The sequence below is a fragment of the Salmo trutta genome, chromosome 40, assembly GCF_901001165.1.
Source record: "Salmo trutta chromosome 40, fSalTru1.1, whole genome shotgun sequence".
NCBI classification, from domain to species: Eukaryota; Metazoa; Chordata; class Actinopteri; order Salmoniformes; family Salmonidae; genus Salmo; species Salmo trutta.
Window position 1 is genome coordinate 13225043 of NC_042996.1, and position 26827 is coordinate 13251869.

General features: G+C 43.8%; 2 protein-coding genes across 7 annotated transcripts in view; both read left to right on the plus strand.

The window, feature by feature from the left end:
* The first annotated feature begins 350 nt into the window (after positions 1 to 350).
* On the plus strand, positions 351 to 13396 carry LOC115180627 (thioredoxin reductase 1, cytoplasmic). Of its 5 annotated transcripts, none has more exons than XM_029742864.1 (6): positions 4967 to 5511; positions 5627 to 5740; positions 6000 to 6170; positions 6365 to 6460; positions 10980 to 11114; positions 11620 to 13396. In XM_029742864.1, the coding sequence occupies exons 3-6, from the start codon at positions 6111 to 6113 to the stop codon at positions 11683 to 11685; spliced, it is 357 nt and encodes a 118-aa protein (XP_029598724.1). In that variant the 5' UTR covers positions 4967 to 5511; positions 5627 to 5740; positions 6000 to 6110; the 3' UTR covers positions 11686 to 13396. The 5 variants fall into 5 exon arrangements, 3 of the variants coding, with proteins under 3 accessions (XP_029598725.1, XP_029598724.1, XP_029598723.1); XM_029742863.1 differs by having other exon boundaries at positions 5627 to 5722; XR_003873119.1 differs by lacking the exon at positions 6365 to 6460 and having other exon boundaries at positions 5627 to 5722.
* Positions 13397 to 15658: 2262 nt separating this feature from the next.
* Positions 15659 to 26827, plus strand: part of LOC115180019 (carbohydrate sulfotransferase 11) — a 124111-nt gene continuing 112942 nt past the window's right edge. The window contains exon 1 of one of the 2 annotated variants that reach the window (XM_029741884.1): positions 15659 to 15888. In XM_029741884.1, coding sequence (XP_029597744.1) covers positions 15786 to 15888 — 103 coding nt within the window. In that variant the 5' untranslated portion in view covers positions 15659 to 15785. Of the gene's footprint in view, positions 15904 to 26827 lie in introns of both variants that reach the window. The other variant, XM_029741883.1, reaches the window with a different exon arrangement.

The following is a 26827-nucleotide window of genomic DNA, read 5'->3' on the forward strand; positions in this document are numbered from 1 at the left end:
ACAAAATCGGCACACTCGCTGAAAGGTTGAGTCAGAAATTTCTGCGAAACTATTTGGAAAAGTTCACCGCTATAACTTACGCCTTCCAGAATCATCTTGAAGGATAGAATATACTTGATAGAACTTTCCAACAACACGTTCCGTTGGTTGGACTCATATTTTATTGAATTTATTTACGCGGTGTGTTGGTAAATACATATTGTATGCTTCTCTTTGGATCCTTTTTCTCTACGAAATCAGATTATTTAAAAAATGATATGGACCCATCCAATATTTAGTTATTGATAATCAATAGTATAGTCAAAGATGGTTTAGAATTTCTGTGATATAACGTTCAGTGCAGCTCTGATTTTATCCACCAGGTGGCTACATTACACCAACATAAATTGAAAAGAGGCAGTGCTGAACTGATTGACATAATATCATCAACGGTACCATGATATGTGTTTCTGCTGCTGATGCAAATGTTTGTTGAAAAATGCCCTAACTTGTATTTTTACACCCCCTTCACTATGTTTCACTCTGAAACCACTTGCCGATCTAACCCACTATGGATCAGACATGGATGTTGAAATGGGTGTGGATATAAAGGATGTTTTTATGTTGCAATAGAAGGAGCTCCTATAACAATATCTGAAAGGTTGTAAAACTCTCTGTGGACACAACAGAATTCTCCTTTCCACACTGCCTGCACCACCTCTGATAGAAACACCCCTAGACTGAAATGTTAAATCCTTTTAAAGATTCCTTTTTTTAAGAGAGCATAATGTCTTTCAAATTCAGAGTGAAACGAGTTGACACATTTTCTCAGGGGTTATTGGAGGAATTATACATGTGCTGTGCTAATATTCACCCAGAGAGACAAAGAAGCACACTTCAAAGATGTCTCTTTGTGCTTAAGGTTGTGATTTAGCCTCATTTCCTTCTCTAATGAAAATATCAAACAGCTAATGCTTAGTATGGACCCTAATGCTCTCTCTCTCCCTGTCTGTCTCTGTCTCTGTCCCCTCTCTTCTATAGGCATATGAGGTGGAGGACCTGACTGCAACAGACATCCCCTGACTGCTCTGTGTGTCTAGATCAAAGACATATGGCAAGCTCATCAGCAATTATTACAAATCCCATTTTGGAGCATCAATGTAGGGTGATTAAGCTTGTCCCACTGACAGGACAGGGTTATATCTCTCCAGTCCCGACCCATTCCAACCTGGACTGATTATAGCTCAGAGGGTGGCCAAAGTCCAATCCTGTGTCTGTTTACCATTAGGGCTGTTTTGAGTCTCTGTGGTTATATAGCACGTCTATCAGAGCTCTTCAACCTAGTTCCTGGAGAGCTACTCTACCTTCCTGTAGGTTTTCGCTCCAACCCCAGCGTTCTCCTCCTAGGTCTGAGGGGCACACAAGAGACTGGTCTGTCTTGCAGCAGAGAGACATGGAGCAGACAAGGCTGTCCTGTGGACAGTATGACTATGACCTGCTGGTCATTGGAGAGGGGTCTGGAGGCCTGGCTGTGTCGAAGGTGGGCCACTAATACTACACAACATCTACAGTACTGTCTGTCTGTGTCTCTTCCTGTCTGTCACTGATCTACCACCCTCTTAATGGATCTGTCTCACCTTCTCTTCTAGTCTTGCTCTTTTTTTAAGAGGAATTGTTATTTTAATTACGTTTCAAATTCAGAGAAACTCATTAATAACAATTATTTGAGTTTAATCCATTCTCCCTGCATGTTTTCTTAATGATCTTTCTATCTTTTTTATTTTTTTATTTTACCTTTATTTAACCAGGTAGGCAAGTTGAGAACAAGTTCTCCTTTACAATTGCGACCTGGCCAAGATAAAGCAAAGCAGTTCGACACATACAACAACACAGAGTTACACATGGAGTAAAACAAACATACAGTCAATATTACAGTAGAAAAACAAGTCCATATACAATGTGAGCAAATGAGGTGAGATAAGGTAGGTAAAGGCAAAAAAGGCCATGGTGGCAAAGTAAATACAATATAGCAAGTAAAACACTGGAATGGTAGATTTGTAGTGGAAGAAAGTGCAAAGTAGAAATAGAAATAATGAGGTGCAAAGGAGCAAAATAAATAAATAAATACAGTAGGGGAAGAGGTAGTTGTTTGGGCTAAATTATAGATGGGCTATGTACAGGTGCAGTGATCTGTGAGCTGCTCTGACAGCTGGTGCTTAAAGCTAGTGAGGGAGATAAGTGTTTCCAGTTTCAGAGATTTTTGTAGTTCGTTCTAGTCATTGGCAGCAGAGAACTGGAAGGAGAGACGGCCAAAGGAGGAATTGGCTTTGGGGGTGACCAGAGAGATATACCTGCTGGAGCGCGTGCTACAGGTGGGTGCTGCTATGGTGACCAGTGAGCTGAGATAAGGGGGGACTTTACTTAGCAGGGTCTTGTAGATGACCTGGAGCCAGTGGGTTTGGTGACGAGTATGAAGTGAGGGCCAGCTAACGAGAGTGTACAGGTCGCAGTGGTGGGTAGTATATGGGGTTTTGGTGACAAAACGGATGGCACTGTGATAGACTGCATCCAGTTTATTGAGTAGGGTATTGGAGGCTATTTTGTAAATGACATCGCCGAAGTCGAGGATCGGTAGGATGGTCAGTTTTACGAGGGTATGTTTGGCAGCATGAGTGAAGGATGCTTTGTTGCGAAATAGGAAGCCAATTCTAGATTTAACTTTGGATTGGAGATGTTTGATGTGAGTCTGGAAGGAGAGCTTACAGTCTAACCAGACACCTAGGTATTTGTAGTTGTCCACATATTCTAAGTAAGAACCGTCCAGAGTAGTGATGCTGGACGGGCGGGCAGGTATGGGCAGCGATCGGTTGAAGAGCATGCATTTAGTTTTACTTGTATTTAAGAGCAGTTGGAGGCCACGGAAGGAGAGTTGTATGGCATTGAAGCTCGTCTGGAGGGTTGTTAACACAGTGTCCAAAGAAGGGCCAGAAGTATACAGAATGGTGTCGTCTGCGTAGAGGTGGATCAGAGACTCACCAGCAGCAAGAGCGACATTATTGATGTATACAGAGAAAAGAGTTGGCCCAAGAATTGAACCCTGTGGCACCCCCATAGAGACTACCAGAGGCCCGGACAACAGGCCATCTGATTTGACACATTGAACTCTATCAGAGAAGTAGTTGGTGAACCAGGCGAGGCAATCATTTGAGAAACAAAGGCTATTGAGTCTGCCGATGAGGATGTGGTGATTGACAGAGTAGAAAGCCTTGGCCAGGTCAATGAATACGGCAGCACAGTATTGTTTCTTATCGATGGCGGTTACAATATCGTTTAGGACCTTGAGCGTGGCTGAGGTGCACCCATGACCAGCTCTGAAACCAGATTGCATAGTGGAGAAGGTCTGGTGGGATTCGAAATGGTCGGTAAGCTGTTTGTTGACTTGGCTTTCGAAGACCTTAGAAAGGCAGGGTAGGATAGATATAGGTCTGTAGCAGTTTGGGTCAAGAGTGTCCCCTCCTTTGAAGAGGGGGATGACAGCAGCTGCTTTCCAATCTTTTGGAATCTCAGACGACATGAAAGAGAGTTTGAACAGGCTAGTAATGGGGGTTGCAACAATTTTGGCAGGTAATGGATTTGGGAGAAGGAGAAATGAGGAAGGCTTGGGCGAGTAGCTGTGGGGGGTGCAGTGCTGTTGACCGCGGTAGGGGTAGCCAGGTGGAAAGCATGGCCAGCCGTAGAAAAATGCGTATTGAAATTCTCAATTATAGTGGATTTATCAGAGGTGACAGAGTTTCCTATCCTCAGTGCAGTGGGCAGCTGGGAGGAGGTGTTCTTATTCTCCACGGACTTTACAGTGTCCCAGAACTTTTTTGAGTTTGTGTTGCAGGAAGCAAATTTCTGCTTGAAAAAGCTAGCCTTGGCTTTTCTAACTGCCTGTGTATATTGGTTTCTAACTTCCCTGAAAAGTTGCATATCACGGGGGCTGTTCGATGCTAATGCAGAACGCCACAGGATGTTTTTGTGTTGGTTAAGGGCAGTCAGGTCTGGAGAGAACCAAGGGCTATATCTGTTCCTGGTTCTAAATTTCTTGAATGGGTCATGCTTATTTAAGATGGTGAGGAAGGCATTTAAAAAAATAACCAGGCATCCTCTACTGACGGGATGAGGTCAATATCCTTCCAGGATACCCGGGCCAGGTCGATTAGAAAGGCTTGCTCGCTGAAATTTTTCAGGGAGCGTTTGACAGTGATGAGTGGAGGTCGTTTGACCGCTGACCCATTACGGATGCAGGCAATGAGGCAGTGATCGCTGAGATCTTGGTTGAAAACAGCAGAGGTATATTTAGAGGGCAAGTTGGTTAGGGTGATATCTATGAGGGTGCCCGTGTTTATGGCTTTGGGGTGGTACCTGGTAGGTTCATTGATAATTTGTGTGAGATTGAGGGCATCAAGCTTAGATTGTAGGATGGCTGGGGTGTTAAGCATGTCCCAGTTTAGGTCACCTAGCAGCACGAGCTCTGAAGATAGATGGGGGGCAATCAGTTCACATATGGTGTCCAGAGCACAGCTGGGGGCAGAGGGTGGTCTATAGCAGGCAGCAATGGTGAGAGACTTGTTTTTAGAGAGATGGATTTTTAAAAGTAGAAGTTCAAATTGTTTGGGTACAGACCTGGATAGTAGGACAGAACTCTGCAGGCTATCTCTGCAGTAGATTGCAACACTGCCCCCTTTGGCCGTTCTATCTTGTCTGAAAATGTTGTAGTTAGGGATGAAGATTTCCGAATTTTTGGTGGACTTCCTAAGCCAGGATTCAGACACGGCTAGGACATCCGGGTTGGCAGAGTGTGCTAAAGCAGTGAATAAAACAAACTTAGGGAGAAGGCTTCTAATGTTAACATGCATGAAACCAAGGCTATTACGGTTACAGAAGTCATCAAAAGAGAGCGCATGGGGAATAGGAGTGGAGCTAGGTACTGCAGGGACTGGATTCACCTCTACATCACCAGAGGAACAGAGGAGGGGTAGGATAAGGGTACGGCTAAACGCTATGAGATCCCTATATGTCCGTTTGAATCTCTTTTTCTCCTTTCTGGGATTTGCAACCCTCTTCAAAGGTCAGATATTCCCTATCTCTACATGTAGTCAATCTGCATAAAGCTGTGTTAACCCCAATTGGCTGTGAGCCAGCCTACACACACTAACTCGTTTAATCAGCAGTCATCTGATCTGGCCAATGCTCACAGTGTGCCCAAGCATACTGTGATAATTATCATATAAATTCATTTTATGCAAATGATATGAGCTGTTATATTCTGAAATCCAGAGATAAGTGAAAATGAGAGGAAGGAACTTAACAGTGAGAGGATTTGGGATTTTACTTTATCTGACTGACACCTCTCTTTACCCCCACCCACTTCTCTATCTGTATTCCCCCTTTCTTTTTCCCCTTTTCTCTTTCATGACGCTGCTGGCTTTGGGAGGAGGGTGCTGGTCCTTGACTTGGTGGCTCCCACTCCTAAAGGCACTAAATGGGGTGTGTGATGCAGACAGTGTTTTCCCCATATTGTCTATTACTTCATTACATAATGCCATTTCTTGCTCAATCATTTTCTGAGTGGTTATTGACTTTCGCTGTCCGCCAAGTCTAGCTGGTTCCAGTGTGAACGTGGGCAGTATTACCTGGAACCTCCTGCACCAAGCCTCTCTGCTGGGAAAAGCCATCCAGGATGCCCGGAAGTACGGCTGTAAGTTTGAGAAACAGGGTGAGAGTTGGAGAGGGTCTGGGGCATCAGTTACAGTGCATGATATGTATTTGGGGCATCAATTCTATTATAGTCTAGATATGTATTTTGTTCCATTGAATCAATATTGAATGTGTGTGTTAGTTATCATTCCGTCAAATGTTATCTTTAGTTATTTGCGTCCTATCCAGAGTTTAAATGCTAGTGGTTGATTAGATGTGTGCATTGCTATGTTCATATATTCATATGGTCTGTTGCTATGTGTTATTATGGCCTGTAGTGTCCCATGGCTAGGGTGATATGGTGGAGACGGTACATCAACATGTGAAGTCTGTGAGCTTTGAGCTGAGGAGGGAGCTGAGGGACAGTGATGTCACCTACCTGAACGCCCATGGAGAGATATAGGAGCCACACACTGTACAGATCAGCATGGGGAGGGGCTTCTGGACAGGTGAGAATAATGGGAGTAGAGGGAGGTCTGGACAGTTGGACAGGGTGGTGGTGGGTGTAGTGTACAGCTAAGCATGAGGAAGCAGTTTGGATATGGGACTTCAAACAAGGATTCTCTGTGTTTCCTCATGGGATTTCGATAGTAACGGCCCTGGTCAGTGATGTCATGTCACTCTGTGGCTGTTATCCAATCAGGCGACAAGATGTCAACGGGAGGAGGACATATCACACAGCAGAGACACTCGTCATCGCCACGGGGGACAGGGCACAATACCTGAACATACAGTTGAGGTCGGAAGTTTACATACACTTAGGTTGGAGTCATTAAAACTCGTTTTTCAACCACTCCACAAATGTCTTGTTAACAAACTATAGTTTTGGCAAGTCAGTTAGGACATCTACTTTATGCATGACACAAGTCATTTTTCCAACAATTGTTTTTAGATACTGATTATCTCACTTATAATTCACTGTATCACAATTCCAGGGGGTCAGAAGTTTACATACACTAAGTTGACTTGTACCTTTAAACAGCTTGGAAAATTCCAGAAAATTATGTAATAGCTTTAGAAGCTTCTGACAGGCTAATTTACATAATTGGAGTCAAATGGAGGTGTACCTGTGGATGTATTTCAAGGCCTACCTTCAAACTCAGTGCCTCTTTGCTTGACATCATGGGAAAATCAAAATAAATCAGCCAAGACCTCAGAAAAACAATTATAGACCTCCACACAAGTCTGGTTCATCCTTGGGAGCAATTTCCAAATGTCTGAAGGTACCACGTTCATCTGTACAAACTATAGTATGCAAGTATAAACACCATGGGACCACGCAGCCCTCATACCGCTCAGGAAGGAGACGTGTTCTGTCTCCTAGAGATGAACGTACTTTGGTACAAAAAGTGCAAATCAATCCCAGAACAACAGCAAAGGACCTTGTGAAGATGCTAGAGGAAACAGGTACAAAATGATCTATATCCACAGTAAAAATGAGTCCTATATCGACATAAGCTGAAAGGCCGCTCAGCAAGCAAGAAGCCACTGCTCCAAAACTGCCATAAAAAAGCCAGACTACTATTTGCAACTGCACATGGGGACAAAGATCGTACTTTTTGGAGAAATGTCCTCTGGTCTGATGAAACAAAAATAGAACTGTTTGGCCATAATGGCCGTCGTTATGTTTGGAGGAAAAAGGGGGAGGCTTGCAAGCCGAAGAACACCATCCCAACCCTGAAGCACGGGGGTGGCAGCATCATGTTGTGGGGGTGTTTTGCTGCAGTAGGGACTGGTGCACTTCACAAAATAGATGACATCATGAGGAAGAAAAATTATGTGGATATATTGAAGCAACATCTCAAGACATCAGTCAGGAAGTTAAAGCTTGGTCACAAATGGGTCTTCCAAATTTACAATGACCCCAAGCATACTTCCAAAGTTGTGGCAAAATGGCTTAAGGACAACAAAGTCAAGGTATTGGAGTGGCCATCACAAAGCCCTGACCTCAATCCTATAGAAAATTTGTGGGCAGAACTGAAAAACGCGTGTGAGCAAGGATGCCTACAAACTTGTCTCAGTTACACCAGCTCTGTCAGGAGGAAAATTCACCCAACTTATTGTGGGAAGCTTGTGGAAGGCTACCCGAAACGTATATATATTATATATATATTTTTTTGTAATTTAGCAGACGCTCTTATCCAGAGCGACTTACAGTAGTGAATGCATACATTTTTGACCGCTGACTCATTATGGATGCAGGCAATGAGGCATTGATCGCTGAGATCTTGGTTGAAAACAGCAGAGGTATATTTAGAGGGCAAGTTGGTTAGGATGATATCTATGAGGGTGCCCGTGTTTATGGCTTTGGGGTGGTACCTGGTAGGTTCATTGATAATTTGTGTGAGATTGAGGGCATCAAGCTTAGATTGTAGGATGGCTGGGGTGTTAAGCATGTCCCAGTTTAGGTCACCTAGCAGCACGAGCTCTGAAGATAGATGGGCGGCAATCAGTTCACATATGGTGTCCAGAGCACAGCTGGGGGCAGAGGGTGGTCTATAGCAGGCAGCAATGGTGAGAGACTTGTTTTTAGAGAGATGGATTTTTAAAAGTAGAAGTTCAAATTGTTTGGGTACAGACCTGGATAGTAGGACAGAACTCTGCAGGCTTTCTGCAGTAGATTGCAACACTGCCCCCTTTGGCCGTTCTATCTTGTCTGAAAATGTTTGACCCAAATGAAACAATTTAAAGGCAACGCTACCAAATACTAATTGAGTGTATGTAAACTTCTGACCACCTGGGAATGTGATGAAAGAAATAAAAGCTGAAATAAATCACTCTCTACTATTAATCTGACATTTCACATTCTTAAAATAAAAGTGGTGATCCTAACGGACTTAAGACAGGGAATTTTTACTTGGATTAAATATCAGGAATTGTGAAAAACTGAGTTTAAATGTATTTGGCTAAGGTGTATGTAAACTTCCGACTTCAACTGTACAGTGAGGGAAAAAAGTATTTGATCCCCTGCTGATTTTGTACATTTGCCCACTGACAAAGAAATGATCAGTCTATAATTTTAATGGTAGGTTTATTTGAACAGTGAGAGACAGATTAACAAAAAAATCCAGAAAAACCCATGTCAAAAATGTTGTAAAATGATTAGCATTTTAATGAGGGAATTAAGTATTTGACCCCTCTGCAAAACATGACTTAGTACTTGGTGGCAAAACCCTTGTTGGCAATCACAGAGGTCAGACGTTTCTTGTAGTTGGCCACCATTTTTGCACACATCTCAGGAGGGATTTTGTCCCACTCCTCTTTGCAGATCTTCTCCAAGTCATTAAGGTTGAGGCTGACATTTGGCAACTCGAACCTTCAGCTCCCTCCACAGATTTGCTATGGGATTAAGGTCTGGAGACTGGCTAGGCCACTCCAGGACCTTAATGTGCTTCTTCTTGAGCCACTCCTTTGTTGCCTTGGCCGTGTGTTTTGGGTCATTGTCATGCTGGAATACCCATCCACGACCCATTTTCAATGCCCTGGCTGTGGGAAGGAGGTTCTCACCCAAGATTTGACGGTACATGGCCCCGTCCATCGTCCCTTTGATCCAGTGAAGTTGTCCTGTCCCCTTAGCAGAAAACACCCCCAAAGCATAATGTTTCCACCTCCATGTTTGACGGTGGAGATGGTATTCTTGGGGTCATAGGCAGCATTCATCCTCCTCTAAACACGGCGAGTTGAGTTGATGCCAAAGAGCTCCATTTTGGTCTCATCTGACCACAACACTTTTCCGCAGTTGTCCTCTGAATCATTCAGATGTTCATTGGCAAACTTCAGACGGGCATGTATATGTGCTTTCTTGAGCAGGGGGACCTTGCGGGCGCTGCAGGATTTCAGTCCTTCACGGCGTAGTGTGTTACCAATTGTTTTCTTGGTGACTAGGGTCCCAGCTGCCTTGAGATCATTGACAAGATCTTCCCGTGTAGTTCTGGGCTGATTCCTCACCGTTCTCATGATCATTGCAACTCCACGAGGTGAGATCTTGCATGGAGCCCCAGGCCGAGGGATATTGACAGTTCTTTTGTGTTTCTTCCATTTGGGAATAGTCGCACCAAATGTTGTCACCTTCTCACCAAGCTGCTTGGCGATGGTCTTGTAGCCCATTCCAGCCTTGTGTAGGTCTACAATATTGTCCCTGACATCCTTGGAGAACTCTTTGGTCTTGGCGATGGTGGAGAGTTTGGAATCTGATTGATTGATTGCTTGCTTCTGTGGACAGGTGTCTTTTATACAGGTAACAAACTGAGATTAGGAGCACTCCCTTTAAGAGTCTAATCTCAGCTCGTTACCTGTATAAAAGACACCTGGGAGCCAGAAATCTTTCTGATTGATAGGGGATCAAATAATTATTTCCCTTATTAAAATGCAAATCAATTTATAACATTTTTGACATGTGTTTTTCTGGATTTTTTGTTGTTATTCTGTCTCTCACTGTTCAAATACACCTACCATTAAAATTATAGACTGATAATTTCTTTGTCAGTGGGCAAACGTACAAAATCAGCAGGGGATGAAATACTTTTTTCCCTCACTGTATGTGTTTGGGATTTTAGTGCTTTACTTTAAATGTCTTTTCTCTTTGAGGGTATTCTCTTTCCTCTAAAGCAAGGATTGGCAATTCCAGTCCTCTGGGGCCATCCCTAGAAAACACAGCTGATTAAATCAATTATTGGAGTCAGGTGTGTTAGCTGGGGCAAAAGTATGACACCAGTCAGGCCCCGGAGGAGTGGAGTTGCCCATCCCTGCTCTAGAGTGTCATGGCTCCTCCTCTGCAGTGCAGGGGCGGTTCCTCCTGCAGGCAGAGGAGGGTCATTAATGATTGGAGCTGGCGTGATTGGAGACACCTGGGCTCAGGGTATAAAACTGCTCCACTAACCTCTCTCTCACTTGGCTTGCTCTCTCTCTCCCTGCTCCTCCAGGTATGATCCTGTTTTGTTTGTTCCTTTGTTGGTTTATTTAGTTTCCACTCCGTCATGTACACACGCGCGCGCACACACACACGCATCCATCTTACATACACTTTACATTATGACATTTCCACACCTCATTCCTTTTTCTTTGTGTAGAGTTAATAGTTTTGTTTTATAAAGAACTTTTTGAATTGGCCTATACCTGTTGATGTCCCCTCATTTTTGCCACAGGCTATGAGCCGGCCTGTGACAAGAGGAACACTTCCATGTTCATTCAGCTTTTGCCACCGTGTATAGGCATATTTGTGTGTTTTCTGCATATTATTGTGTGTTCTGTCACCACAGGAGCGTGTGGTAGGTCTCCATGTGATGGGGCCCAGTGCAGAGGAGGTGATCCAGGGCTTTGCTGTGGCTCTGAAGTGTGGTCTGATCAAACAGCAGCTGGACACCACTGTGGGACTCCACCCTGTTTGTGCCCAGGTCAGTACGCCAGTTTCTTCTCCATTGCAATAACTAATGTATGGTGAACAATCCGGCACAAAATGGCCACCGTATATTATCAAAAGTCCAGCAGTCCCAGATCAACTGTATCTGATGATTTGCTTGCTGCTAATGCTCCCTATGTGAATTATTCATAGACTTACATTACAAACCACATCACACACAGTCCATTTCCTATAAGCTAATACAGGATGGAGCCCTCATCCCAATGTCCTGCTGGGCTGCTTTTCACTCTCCTGACACTTTGAAAACTTTCTTAAGACTTCAATAGACAGTTTAATGGAGTTTATAGAAAACTTTAGTTTCCAACTGAGCAGGGAAGATGGGATTTGAGAAGTGTGATATGGCTCACAGGTTTTATAACAGTAGTGCTGGGTGGGGTCGGTTTTTGTTTGGAAAGTGTCTGAACTTCACACAAACGTTTTCTCTCTCTTGAAAGGATGTTGAGTCTGTTAAATGGTTATTAATTGTGTCTCTCCCTCAGGTGTTGACCAAACTGACAGTAACTCAGCATGCCGCTGACACCATGATGGTCAGAGGGAACTGCTGAGGTTAGCCCCCTGCTGTCAATCACTGTTGCCCAAGGCAACGGTACAGATAGCAGGGAGAAGCCTGTCAGAACATCCTCATTGTTGCGTGACGGGCAGCTATCAACCGTCCAATGACGTCTGAGTCCGGAGACTGATTGACAGGTGGGCGGGGACTGACACTGCTGCTGCTGGCCCTAGACACTGGGGTCACTTCCTGTTTACATTTTTTTTTTTTTCAACTTTCTTTTGCCATATTAATGAACCAAACTTTGATATTAACCTGCGGAGGCACCTCTGACACCTTTCAGCTGTGAACTATGCAGTCCATATGAATACTCATTAGTCTGTGACTGTACTGACTCAGTTTAATGGCTGCTGAGTAGCAATAAAGCCCTGATTAAGCATTTAAATACTGTAGAAACACAGTTCATGCTTTTATGCAGGGTTCTGTAGCTACGGGCTGAAGGGTTTTAAGTGCCGTAATGTAATGAACAGATTGAGATTAAACTCAGAATTAAGAAATATTAATTAATAAAATGCTCTTACTTTTAATGAAAGTAAGTGGTTCACACAGGGATACATTAACCTAAGACTACAATCTCTCTGACTGTCTTTTTCTCGCTCCCTCACTATCTCTATTTGTCTTTCTCTCTGTCTCAGTTCTGCAGGACATTGTGACGGACTTAAACACTGTGATGAATATTCACAGGGATCATTAGTAAGGTCTCTCAAACTATTGGGATGAGAGACAGGGGCAAAAGGCTACAACACCTAGAATGATAGAGAACCCCCCTAATAAGGCTATTAACATCCGTCACTTCAGACAAACGTTACCTACAATTCAGAGTAAGCACGTGTGTGCATGGATGAGTTTGTGCTGCAGACCTCTCTCTTTTATGCAGACCTCTCTCTTTTATGCAGACCTCTCTCTTTTATGCAGACCTCTCTCTTTTATGCAGACCTCTCTCTTTTATGCAGACCTCTCTCTTTTATGCAGACCTCTCTCTTTTATGCAGACCTCTCTCTTTTATGCAGACACTTTTTCACCTGTCAGCACATAATCACTGGCACTACCCCATGGAACATTGTAGAGGCATGCTTCACTAACGATTTAGTTCTGCTTGAGGAAGACATTTTTTATTACTGCTTACAGTTCAGCCTGTCCTCTAGACAACCTTGCTATTTATTCCTTATGCAGACACATTGAGCATTCAGAGACTGAGACTGATGTACCAATAAGTGAAAGTACACCAGTCTACAAACGCTATTAGAATATAATTAGATCAATAGAAGGAAAGCGGAACAGTGTCTGTCTGGAGATGTATTTGATATCACCCAGAACAAGTTATTAGGAATGCCATTCAGCTATGTCTTCAATTGTCCTAGTTATAATCATATAACGATACCTCGATTAAAATTTGTCACTTTGCTTGGGATCTTTTCAGAAAGTATTTCTATTGGTTTTTAGAATAGATCACTGTGGACTTGCTCAATAAAGATCCACAGTGAAGGTGTCCTAATACCCATAAAACCTAGCGGTCAAACAGGAAAATGGTTCCAATCGTTTTTCCACCATTCATTTTTCCCATTGGGGATTTTAGAAACACTTAATAAGGGCTGTGTTTCATGTAGGCTTACCATGCCGTGACATTTTGATATTCATGTAAATCTCTTTCAGACAAGCCCCACATTATTTGCAAAAAAAGAATAAATGTTATTTTTTTGGGTGTGGGGGGGTTGCGTGTTTTGCATGTTATTTTGGTGTTAATATGTGTCACATATCAGTTTGCAAACAATGTAAAAATATATATATATCATAGTCTCTTTTTTTTCTTGAATAAGGCAGCTCAGTGGTTCTGTGGTGGTGGGGCAAGCCAGCAGAAAATACGGAGGGTTGTGCAGTGATTGGCTCAGTATTCTGTCACTCATGGGGACACTACTTCACTGTGAAGTAGCCCTTTGGGTGCTGCCATAGAGTTACATTAAAAGTGCCCATCCAAGAAGGCTCAAGATCATTGGACACAGATAAAATGTGGCCACATCATGCTTTCAAAATCTTAGCTAGCAGTCATCATCATGAATCAAGTTGACAGTCTACTGGCAAATCCTTTTCAATCCTTGTCATATGAAGATAAATAAGGAAGAGAGATTATAGCTCAAACGTATCGGTGCTCATCGGCCATTGGACATAAACATTACACAATAAGTTGGAAATCTCAAATTCAACAATGAGTGGTTTGGAAGAAAGTGAACACAGCATAAGGTGTGTCCAAAAATGTATTGTATGCTGCTGCATAAATGATGTAATATGCCAGGGAGATATGTATACTGTAGCTAAGAAAGTAATACTAAGTGTATGTTGTGTAGTAAGCTGTTAGTAGCCTATGTGCCCCACGCTAATAATTTGGTTCCTTTTCCCCTCTTAATTTCACCTACTGTTCGGACTTGGTGATGCACGTGTAGCCTATAGCCTGTTTTAAATAAATGTAATCACTGAATATTGTAAGAGCTTTCATTGTCTGCTTATATGCCCCTGTTATTTATCCTACGGTTCTGACTTGGTGTACAGGGAGAATACTCTAAGAATGGCCAATGCTCTGAATTCTGTCGCTGTACATTTCAAAAGTGCTGAACAAATAGTTATATTGACAATATCCATCCTAGCTCGCTCATGAATGTCTTAATCTAAATTACGGATTGCCTCTTATCCGCTCGTCGTCCCATTATGCCATAATTTGTACATCTCAATTGTCAGTAGAAACCACATTTGTTTAAACAAGTCAGCCATGTCAGCTATGTTTTTAAAAAGGCAGTAAATGAGGCTGAATGAACTGTTTCACTGCCAGACAATGCTCTGCTTATAGCCAGGTGTAGCAGTTGTAAGGTGTTGGGACTGCTGTTAGGACAGCTTTATGTAGGTCCTAACAGTTTGTGGACACCATTTGTCAACATTTTAGTGCAATAAATATATTGTTTAGTGTTGTGTTGTGGCTTTGCTGGTATGCATAATTAGTTTTAAATTTTTTTTGTTTGCCCCACCAAGATTTACATGCTAAAATCGCCACTGATGATGACTCACACTGTGGTACTCTATGGCAGGGTTTCCCAAACTCGGTCCCTGTGTACCTGGGTGCACGTTTTGGTTTTTGCCCTAGCAATGCACAGCTGATTCAAATAATCAAAGCTTGATGATGAGTTGATTATTTGAATCAGCTCTGTAGTGCTAGGGCAATAACCCAAACTCTTTTCTATGGCCACTTTGAGAGAAAATCTGTCAACCACCGACACTTGGTGGTGCTATAATACCCGTAGTATTGAGGAATTACCACATTGGCATACCGTATCCTTCTATGGCCTCTGCAAGACTGGCAAGGCAACGTCCAACGGGCAAAATGGGTAAATTTTAGCCATGTCATATGCAGGTAATACACATATATTCAATTCATAACTCTCAGTAGCCTGATTTGACAACATTATTTGATTGAAATTCTATTAACTCAATTGATTTGTGTGCAATAAAAATATCTAAATATGGTGTTCCCATCACTGGACTTGAACAAGAACCATATATCTAATCTATATATGCGCGCAATTCAATTAGCTACGCACATTTACTCACAAACTGATCCACAAATCATTTTCATACAAGAACACCGGTTTGTACGATAGCCTACGTTATGTAATCTCTGTTATAATTAACAGTTTCTCTTACACAGCTACTCACTCAGATGGTGATAATGCATCTTTCCATGAATAATCTTATTACAAGGGTGAAACACTTAGACATATTTAGACACATACAAACATAAATATACAGCAATGTGGTATAAAACCATTCATTTCTCAGCGTGCGACGTGAGATAGAGGTTTTGTTTTACTCGTCTCCCTTGCTCATCGCCTTTGGGCGCGCTCATTTTCTGTTGCAAAAGGGTGGCAGAATCGTTGTCTTGCTTCCCCTGTAGTTTAGGAGGGAGGGACGAATAGTATAGTCCACAGCGAAAGCATTGAGCTCATTGAGTAGCGGACAGTTGCAGTGAGCCTCACCATCAGTACCACAACGGCACGCCAAGCCCCGGTGCTCAGACCGACCGACCTCCACACAGAAAATTCCCTGCCAGCCATGAAACAGACTCTGCTCGAGCTGATGAGGATGAGCAGAATATGCCGGATGGTACTCGCCACTTGTTTGGGATCTTTTATTCTGGTCATCTTTTATTTCCAAAGTATGTTCCAACCAGGTAGGTAGGGTCTCTGTCTCTCTCGAATTTGTTGTGTGTGATGTGTTCATTGATCTGTGACGTCCTGCCCTGTGCCCACTCTGTTGTGGCATGTTGATATCGATGTATTTGTTGACTGTGTTGAATCATGCATTTTATAAATAATGACAAGGTTGTAACACCCATCTATCCGGCGGACGCGTAATTCCATCCTGTGTCGCCGAGGTTGGGAAATAATTTGTTGCCTGTTTTAGGTCAAACACTATCACATAGATTGTGCGTTTATGCAATTGATTGTATAGGCTATTGTGCCAGAGTCAGTAATCTCTCGGGAAACGAGCACGACCTGTGTGTTTTGAGATTGCGGTACGCATTGCCTGTAGTCGCGGGCGTTTTCGCTGGTATGGATGGATGGATGCTTTTTGTCTCCCTCCAGTCAGTTTGGCTGAAGTGGACCCTGTGCCTCTGCCACCGTAAAGTTCGGCCGCGGCCGTACAGTAGAGGCTCTGTACCATGAATCAAAGAGCCCTGCTTTCAGACACGCAATGATCGCACTGTACAAACAGCAAAATGCCTCAATATTGACCTACAACAGGTTTACTGTAAGGATAGATTATTTCTGTTAAATTCCTCCCACGACTGAAACGGTTTCATTTGAGGTCCTGTTCCATGCCATGGTCCAGGATCAGAGAGGTGGCAAAAATACACTTTTTAGAAAGGGAGATACAAGAATGATGTGTAAGTGACGTATGAGAGAAAAAAAAGTGTGATTTAATTACCTCAATTATATTGAATACATTGGCTATGCTTTATTTCAATGTGGACACGTCTCTATTTGCGGTAGTAGGGAATATAGTGATGTAAATAATAACAGGGTATTGTACCATGTAGATTTTTCACAGCCAAAGTGACCGTATTATTGCTAAAGGGGATTCTGCACTAATACTTTATTCGTTCCCCTCCTTTGATACAAAGTTGTGTCCGAAAAGTGAACAAGATGGTCATGGATTTTGTTGAAAGGAAGGGGGATAGCAGCAAATGCATTGTACTATAGAATAACCAAGTACTAATGGGTAAAACTCAAATTGCCACGCCGTACTTCCACATGATTTGGTGGAATTTCTGAGGCCCCGGTTGTGAGTCATCGATGTAGGCTACACCCGCGACGGGGCTCTCATCACTAGCCTACTGCACCGGAATGCGTGTCATTCCTATTCCGTTAACCAAACAGCACCGGGGAGACTGTGCCAGTATATGTGCGTTAGTGCGCACACAGATACTAGGGCATGTGGAGAAATGCTTTCCAGCGGTGATGCATGACTCCCCCGCGACATTCTGTAGTTCCACAAAGACAAAAGGCCGAGGGGGTTGCTATAGGGGGTCTCTCCCAGGCATAGGGGTGAGGCATGCATGGACCTAGCGTTTTAGAAGAGGGGACATCTGAAAATGTTGCATGTCATTGTTTTGAAGAATCCATGTCTGACATATGAGAGAAAGCCGTGTGTGTGTGTCAGTGGTGGTGGAGTAGATGTGTGGTGTGTTTAATGGTAGTGGGGTTGTGTGTCTGGGATTATGAAGTGATTACATGGGTGAGACCAGGGATTGACATTAATAGTGGTCTGGCAAATTAAACCTGATCTGAGGTTGCCCCATCAACGGCAGGTGAACCAAACGGCACACTATTCCAGTAGCCTAAAACTGTTCTGTCTGGTTCCTGCCCATTGCTTAAGTGAATAACGGACAATGTCTGACATTTCAGTGTGTAATTGTGTTTATTTCTCTCCCTCTTGACCTCCCCTCCCCACACTCACACACACAATACAGCCTAAGAACATGACAGACTGAACCCCTCTGGTCTTCCCATAACAGTTCACGGCACACGGAAGTCCGAGGAGCGTTCCTCTGGTTCCGGAATGTTAGACTGCCTGGGAATCCTGTCTCGCCCCCCTGTGCAAACTCTCACCTCCTTTACAGGCCCTTTGAGGTCACGACCTCTAAACCAGACAGTGGAGAGAGACTCCTCATCTGGGTGTCTCACTGTGGGCTCAACACACTCACATGCACACACACACACTTGCTCGCATGCGTGCACGGCTGCAAACATGCGCACACACTGGAAACACTCCAGTGAAAGTGTTCTTCAAAGAGACAGATCCAGCTTGAGTCATTGTCAGTTGAGCTCAGTTGAACATTTGTGCCTCTGATAGATCATTCAGTGTCTGTGTGAGGTTGCCCTCCACTGCAGGCAGCCTTTTAAAGGCATTAGGAATGGGACCAAAGGAGCAACAGCAGCTAATATGGATGTTTAGTTTAGTCAGTATTCTTTGGGTGAGAGGTGCCAGGGGGTATTTTGGAGAGACTGGGCATGACTGTCTCTGTGTGTGTTTGTGCACGTGTTTATACTGGGGCTCTGTTCAGTGTATTTTCTTGGCTGTGTGTGACTGGTGACCTGGTTGTGCACTCTGGCCTCAGTCACACACTCACGTTTCACATCCCCCATAATGCACCAGTGTGTCCAGACTAGAGCAGCCGAGCATGGACAGTGACATGGCTCACTGACCTAATTTGGAACCCAGCTGAATTTTTGGGGAAGATTTCCATAGCGACGGACCTCAAAGAGAGCTAGGGGAGGGGGGGAAAAGGGTGTATGAGGCAGTCAGATGGAGTTTTGCGGAAAAGACTTGGGAAAGAACGAGATGGCCAAAGCAGCCGGTGGAATTCATTTGGGAAACTCAAAATTCCTTACTGCTTGCTACCCCGGGACAGTACTGATACTTTGGGGAAGACGGCTGATTTGCAGACTGTAGATACCTCATCCAAAATCACTGGATTTTGATGATAGAATCATTGACTTACATTCTAGAGCTCTACAGTGTCTCCCTTTGTGCATTGGAATTCAATGGCTTTTATCCCTTTTGTGGGAATTCTAGAATTCTTGTCACTGTTTCTGTGGAATTCTCCAGCACAAAAGCTTATGATGTTATCCTGAACAGAGAAGAGATGACCTAGAGTGATAAAACAAGATTCTCTCTCTCTCTCAAAATTCTATTCAATTGTCTTTATTGGCATGGGAAACATGTTTACATTGCCAAAGCAAATGGAATAGACAACAAACAAAACGGAAATTAACAAGGGATACATTAGTAAACATTACACTCACAAAAGTTATAAAATAATATAGACATTTCAAATGTTCTATTATTGGCTTCGTACAGTGTTGTAACAATGTGCAAGTGGTTGAAGTATGAAAGGGGAAATACATACACAGATGATTATAGGTTGAGATTACAATGTTATTTGAGCTCCACTGGTTGCCCTTTTCTCGTGGCAACAGGTCACACATCTTGCTGCTATGACTGCACACTGCGGTATTTCGCCCAACAGATATGGGAGTTAATCAATGTTTGATTTGTTTTGTTGTGGGTCTATAATCTGTGGGAAATATGTGTCTCTAATGTGGTCATACCATTGGCAGGAGGTTAGGAAGTGGAGCTCAGTTTCTACCTCATTCTGTGGGCAGTGTGCACATAGCCAGTCATCGCTCGAGAGCCAGGTCTGCCTATGGCGGCCTCTCTCAATAGCAAGGCTATGCTCACGGAGTCTGTACATAGTCAAGAATTTTCTAAATTTAGGGACAGTCACAGTGGTCAGGTATTCTGCCACTGTGAACTCTCTGTTTAGGGCCAGATAGCATTCCAATTTACTCTGTTTTTTCAAATAGTAATGTTTTTGCTTTCTCATAATTTGGTCGGGTCAAAATGAGTTTGTATCCTGGTGCTCTGTGGGGTCAGTTTGTGTTTGTGAACAGAGCCTCAGAACCAGCTGATTTAGGGGACTTTTCTCTAGGTTCATCTCTCTGTAGGTGATGGTTTTGTGGTGGAATGTGTGGGCATCACTTCCCTTTAGGTGGTTGTAGAATTGAACAGCTCTTTTCGTGAGTTTGATAACTAGCGCATGTAATCCTAATTCTGCTCTACATGCATTGTTTGGGGTTTTGCATTGTACACAAAGTATATTTTTGCAGAATTCTGCATGCAGAGTCTCAATTGGGTGTTTGTCCCATTTTGTGAATTCTTGGTTGGTGCGACCTCACAACCATAGAAGGCAATGGGTTCGATAACGGATTGAAGTATTTTTAGACAGATCCTAATTGGGATGTTGAGTTTTATGTTTCTTTTGATGGCACAGAAGGCTCTTCTTGCCTTGTCTCTTAGATCATTCACATCCTTGTGGAAGTTATCTGTGGTGTTCATGTTTAGGCAGAGGTATGTATAGGTTTTTGTTTGATCTAGGACAATGGTGTCTAGATGGAATTTGTATTTGTGGTCCTGGCAGCTGGACTTTTTTGGAACACCATTATTTTGGTCATACTGAGATTTACTGTCAGGGCCCAGGTCTGGCAGAATCTTTGCAGAAGATCTAGGTGCTGCTGTAGGCCCTCCTAGGTTGGGGACAGAAGCACCAGATCATCAGCAAATAGTAGACATTTGACTTCAGATTCTAGTAGGGTGAGGCCCGGTGCTGTAGACTGTTTTACTGCCCTCGCCAATTCGTTGATATATATATATATATATATATGGTGAAGAGGGTGGGGCTCAAGCTGCATCCCTGTTTCACCGCAAAGACCTCTGGAAAGAAATGTGTGTTTTTTGCCAATTTTAACCGGACACTTGTTGTTTGTGTACATGGATTTTAGAATATTCTATGTTTTTTTTCCCCCAACACCGCTTTCCAGCAATTTGTATAGCAGACCCTCATGCCAAATTGAGTGAAATGCTTTTTTGAAATCAACAAAGCATGAGAAGACTTTGCCTTTGTTTTGGTTTGTTTGTCAATTAGGGTTTGTAGGGTGAATATGTGGTCTGTCGTACGGTAATTTGGTAAATTACATTTGCTCAGTACATTGTTTTCACTGAGGAAATGTACAAGTCTGCTGTTAATGATAATGCAGAGGATTTTCCTAAGGTTGCTGTTGACCCATATCCCACAGTAGTTATTGGGGTCAAATTTGTCTCTACTTTTGTGGATTGGGGTGATCAGTCCTCGGTTCTAAATACTGGGGAACATGCCAGAGCTGAGGATGGTGTTTAAGTGTAGCCAATTGGAATTTGTGGTCTGTATATTTGATCATTTAATTTAGGATACCATCAACACCACCGACCTGTTAGGGTTGGAGGGTTTGTGTTTTGTCCTGTAGTTCATTCAATGTAATTGGAGAATCCAGTGGGTTTTTGGTAGTCTTTAACAGTTGATTCTAAGATTTGTATTTGATCATGTACAGTATTTTCTTGCTGTTTGTTCTTTGTTATAGAGCCAAAATATATGGACGAGTGGTTTACTCATACATCTCCGTTTTGGATAGATAACTCTTCGTGTTGTTTATTTAGTGTGTCCCAATTTTCCCAGAAGTGGTTAGATGCTATGGATTCTTCAATTACATTGAACTGATTTCTGATGTGCTGTTCCTTCTTTTTCCATAGTGTATTTCTGTATTGTTTTAGGGATTCACCATAGTGAAGGCGTAGGCTCAGGTTTTCGGGGTCTCTATAGTTTTGGTTGGATAGGTTTCTCAATATATTTCTTAGGTTTTTGCATTCATCATCAAACCATTTGTCATTGTTGTTAATTTTCTTAGGTTGTCTGCTTGACATTTTTAGATTTCATATGGAAGCTGAGAGGTCAAATATACTGTTTAGGTTTTCTACTGCCAAGTTTATACCTTCACTATTACAGTGAACTGTTTTGTCCAGGAAGTTGTCTAAAAGGGTTTGAATTTGTTGTTGCCTAATTGTTTTTTTGTAGGTTTCTACACTACTTTCCTTCCATCTATAGTATTTCTTAATATTGTGCAGTTCCTTTGGCTTTGATGCCTCATGACTGAGTATTGCTCTTGTCAGGTAGACTGTGATTTTGCTGTGATCTGATAGGGGTGTCAGTGGACTGACTGTGAACGCTCTGAGAGACTCTGGGTTGAGGTCAGTGATAAAGTCATCTACAGTACCACTGCCAAGGGATGAGCTGTAGGTGTACCTACTGTAAAAGTCCCCTCGAAGCCTACCATTAACTATGTACAGACCCTGCTTGCGACAGAGCTGCAGGAGTTGTGACATGTTTTTTTTCTTTTTTTCTGTCATTGTTGTGTCTAGGGGGACGTATTTGGGAGGGAATGCTGTCACCTCCATGTAGGTGTTTGTCCCCCTGTGTGCTAAGAGTGTCAGGTTCTTATCCAGTTCTGGCATTTAGGTCGCCACAGACTAGTGCATGTCCCTGGGCCTGGAAATGGTTGATCTCCCCCTCTAGGATGGGGAAGCTGTCATCGTTAAAGTATGGGGATTCTATTGGGGGGGTATAGGTAGCACACATGAGGACATTTTTCTCTGTTGAGATCATTTTCTTATTAATTTCTAGCCAGATGTTAAATGTTTCTGTTTTGAGAAATTTAATAGAGTGGGTTAGATCTGCACTATACCAAGTCTCTTCCCTGTTTCACACCTGGTAGTTTGGTGGATGGGACTACCAGCTCTCTGTAACCTACAGGGCAACCAGTGGGTCCGTGTCCTCTATACCATGTTTCTTGTAGGATAACAATGTCTGTATTTCCAATTTCTTTGATGAAGTCTGGGTTCCTGCTCTTTAGGCCAAAGGCAGCTGACCTCAGACCTTGTATTTTCCAGGATGAGTTAGGTAAAGCTTTGCGTTCCATAATGTCTAGTGTTGTTTTCGTGTGGTTTAGGTTTGGACTATTACAGTAGGTGTGAGCAGAGCATGTTGAGCATCTGAGGCATACGACTGATCTGGGGGGCCTATATAAGGTGTGGCTAGGGTTTGTTTTGGGAGGAGTTGACTGGTTTGGGTGGGGATGTGGTTGTGTTCCTGGTGTACGTCCTCTTGGTGTGGATCCTATTGGTGCAGGTCCTCGGGGGGGGGGGGTCTCACAGTTCAGGGAGGGTGTCTCGCTGGTCTGGGCGGGGTGTCCGTTTCTCTGTTGCTCCTGTATGAGGTGCTGGGGCTGCGGTTGAGGGTGATGTCCTTCAGGGTCCTGGCAAAGGTGGGGATTTCTGCCTTGTAGAGGTGGACCTGGTCATAAAGGCTGTTCAAGTCCAAGGTGGAGTGGTGAGCCAGGTAAACATTTGGTTTTGAGGCACAGTCCCGGGAAATGCTTGCACTCACCCGCGGTGTGGTGTCAGCGTGAAAGTCTTTTCGTGGTAGCAGGTGGAGATAACCACTTGTGCGTTGGGGAAGAGGCTTTTTCAAACACTCCCTTGAATGCTGTGGCCACCCTTTCCTGCTGGGCTCTCAGGTCGTTTGTGCCTGTGTCTATTATGATGTGGCTGGGGGACCATAGTCGGTCCTCTAACAACAGCTCCAGGGCACGCCAGGTGTTGGGACACCAGAGTTTAGCCACTTGGTGTTTTGGAAAAAGTTTCCTCTCATCAATGTATTTCCCATTAGAGTCAATGAGGAGCAAAATCTCTGGCTTTTGTGTGTCCTCAGTGGGTGTGTGGTTGTTGTCAGAAGAGCTATCCAGTGGGCTCTCTCTCTCGCTGCTCTTTCTCTTCTCCCTCTCTCTCTCTCTCTCTCTCTCTCTCTCTCTCTCTCTCTCTCTCTCTCTCCACCTGTCTCTCTCACTCACCCTCTCCCAACCCCATTGTCCTGTATCCTTGCTCTCTCCTCTGCCTGTGAGTGTGTATTGTGGAAGCGTATCCCGGATGTCCTGTTGGTGTGATCTGAGTGGGATTGTTGTTTTCCTCAGCAGCTTGACTCCCAAGGCCTTGGATCAAACATCCCGGAGGGGCATGAAGGATGGGAAAGGACCATGACATTGTGGCTCTGTCCACACACAGTGAACTGTGCCCTATTTATGCTGTATATTTCGTTGGCCTGTGGTGCTTCGGTTCAGGGCCCATGACTGTGTTCCGTCTGGACTTTTGGCCAGGCAGCCGTGAGGTTGATAGCCATGTGTTGGAGAGTCTGGACTTCATTACAGGGGACTGCCACTGGGTTACTGACAGCTATACACACACACACACACACACACACACACACACACACACACACACACACACACACACACACACACACACACACACACACACACAGAGATATATAAGGACACACACATGTGCTCTGATAATGCAGTCATTAAGTAATTAACAGCTATAGACATTCTTTAGCACAGAACAACAAACACAGACTCATGTATATGGGCGACAATAGACAGATAGTCTTCTAGAAAGAGAGAGAGAGTGAGAGAGAGCCCCCACTTCCCCCCCTTACTTCCTGTGCCTCTGATAATCTGATCATGGGCCTCAAGTAAGAGGCCTCACAGCAGCAGGGGGTGTACACACACACACACACACACACACACACACACAAACACAGTTACACACGACACGTTTACTGGTAGTACTGCGTATGGGAAAAATGAAGTCAGCCTCCCCCTCAGAAACCACAGAGAAGACCAGTCGTCTCTCAGTGGTATCAGCAGTCTTTTATGTCTTAATGGTTTGTACTACTGTGAGAGAGACACATTCTCCCTGCCTGGTGAAACCAAGCTGTATGGCCCAAATGGTGATAAAGGACAGATACCTAATAAAGCCTTTGAAAGGTTTTTGGAAGGAACTGTCATAAGAGTGGGAGTGTGTAGGTGTGATTGAGTAAAGGTGGTAGAGAGACAGAAGAAGAGAGTGGGAGTGTGTAGGTGTGATTGAGTAAAGGAGGTAGAGAGACAGAAGAAGAGAGTGGGAGTGTGTAGGTGTGATTGAGTAAAGGAGGTAGAGAGACAGAAGAAGAGAGTGGGAGTGTGTAGGTGTGATTGAGTAAAGGAGGTAGAGAGACAGAAGAAGAGAGTGGGAGTGTGTAGGTGTGATTGAGTAAAGGAGGTGGTAGAGAGACAGAAGAAGAGAGTGGGAGTGTGTAGGTGTGATTGAGTAAAGGAGGTAGAGAGACAGAAGAAGAGAGTGGGAGTGTGTAGGTGTGATTGAGTAAAGGAGGTGGTAGAGAGACAGAAGAAGAGAGTGGGAGTGTGTAGGTGTGATTGAGTAAAGGTGGTAGAGAGACAGAAGAAGAGAGTGGGAGTGTGTAGGTGTGATTGAGTAAAGGAGGTGGTAGAGAGACAGAAGAAGAGAGTGGGAGTGTGTAGGTGTGATTGAGTAAAGGAGGGTAGAGAGAGAAGAAGAGAGTGGGAGTGTGTAGGTGTGATTGAGTAAAGGAGGTAGAGAGACAGAAGAAGAGAGTGGGAGTGTGTAGGTGTGATGAGTAAAGGAGGTAGAGAGACAGAAGAAGAGAGTGGGAGTGTGTAGGTGTGATTGAGTAAAGGTGGTAGAGAGACAGAAGAAGAGAGTGGGAGTGTGTAGGTGTGATTGAGTAAAGGTGGTAGAGAGACAGAAGAAGAGAGTGGGAGTGTGTAGGTGTGATTGAGTAAAGGAGGTAGAGAGAGAAGAAGAGAGTGGGAGTGTGTAGGTGTGATTGAGTAAAGGAGGTAGAGAGACAGAAGAAGAGAGTGGGAGTGTGTAGGTGTGATTGAGTAAAGGAGGTAGAGAGACAGAAGAAGAGAGTGGGAGTGTGTAGGTGTGATTGAGTAAAGGAGGTAGAGAGACAGAAGAAGAGAGTGGGAGTGTGTAGGTGTGATTGAGTAAAGGTGGTAGAGAGACAGAAGAAGAGAGTGGGAGTGTGTAGGTGTGATTGAGTAAAGGAGGTAGAGAGACAGAAGAAGAGAGTGGGAGTGTGTAGGTGTGATTGAGTAAAGGAGGTAGAGAGACAGAAGAAGAGAGTGGGAGTGTGTAGGTGTGATTGAGTAAAGGAGGTAGAGAGACAGAAGAAGAGAGTGGGAGTGTGTAGGTGTGATTGAGTAAAGGAGGTAGAGAGAGAAGAAGAGAGTGGGAGTGTGTAGGTGTGATTGAGTAAAGGAGGTAGAGAGACAGAAGAAGAGAGTGGGAGTGTGTAGGTGTGATTGAGTAAAGGAGGTAGAGAGACAGAAGAAGAGAGTGGGAGTGTGTAGGTGTGATTGAGTAAAGGAGGTAGAGAGACAGAAGAAGAGAGTGGGAGTGTGTAGGTGTGATTGAGTAAAGGTGGTAGAGAGACAGAAGAAGAGAGTGGGAGTGTGTAGGTGTGATTGAGTAAAGGTGGTAGAGAGACAGAAGAAGAGAGTGGGAGTGTGTAGGTGTGATTGAGTAAAGGTGGTAGAGAGACAGAAGAAGAGAGTGGGAGTGTGTAGGTGTGATTGAGTAAAGGAGGTAGAGAGACAGAAGAAGAGAGTGGGAGTGTGTAGGTGTGATTGAGTAAAGGAGGTAGAGAGACAGAAGAAGAGAGTGGGAGTGTGTAGGTGTGATTGAGTAAAGGAGGTAGAGAGACAGAAGAAGAGAGTGGGAGTGTGTAGGTGTGATGAGTAAAGGAGGTAGAGAGACAGAAGAAGAGAGTGGGAGTGTGTAGGTGTGATTGAGTAAAGGGGGTAGAGAGACAGAAGAAGAGAGTGGGAGTGTGTAGGTGTGATTGAGGTAAAGGAGGTAGAGAGACAGAAGAAGAGAGTGGGAGTGTGTAGGTGTGATTGAGTAAAGGAGGGTAGAGAGACAGAAGAAGAGAGTGGGAGTGTGTAGGTGTGATTGAGTAAAGGAGGTAGAGAGACAGAAGAAGAGAGTGGGAGTGTGTAGGTGTGATTGAGTAAAGGAGGTAGAGAGACAGAAGAAGAGAGTGGGAGTGTGTAGGTGTGATTGAGTAAAGGAGGTAGAGAGACAGAAGAAGAGAGTGGGAGTGTGTAGGTGTGATTGAGTAAAGGTGGTAGAGAGACAGAAGAAGAGAGTGGGAGTGTGTAGGTGTGATTGAGTAAAGGAGGTAGAGAGACAGAAGAAGAGAGTGGGAGTGTGTAGGTGTGATTGAGTAAAGGAGGTGGTAGAGAGACAGAAGAAGAGAGTGGGAGTGTGTAGGTGTGATTGAGTAAAGGAGGTGG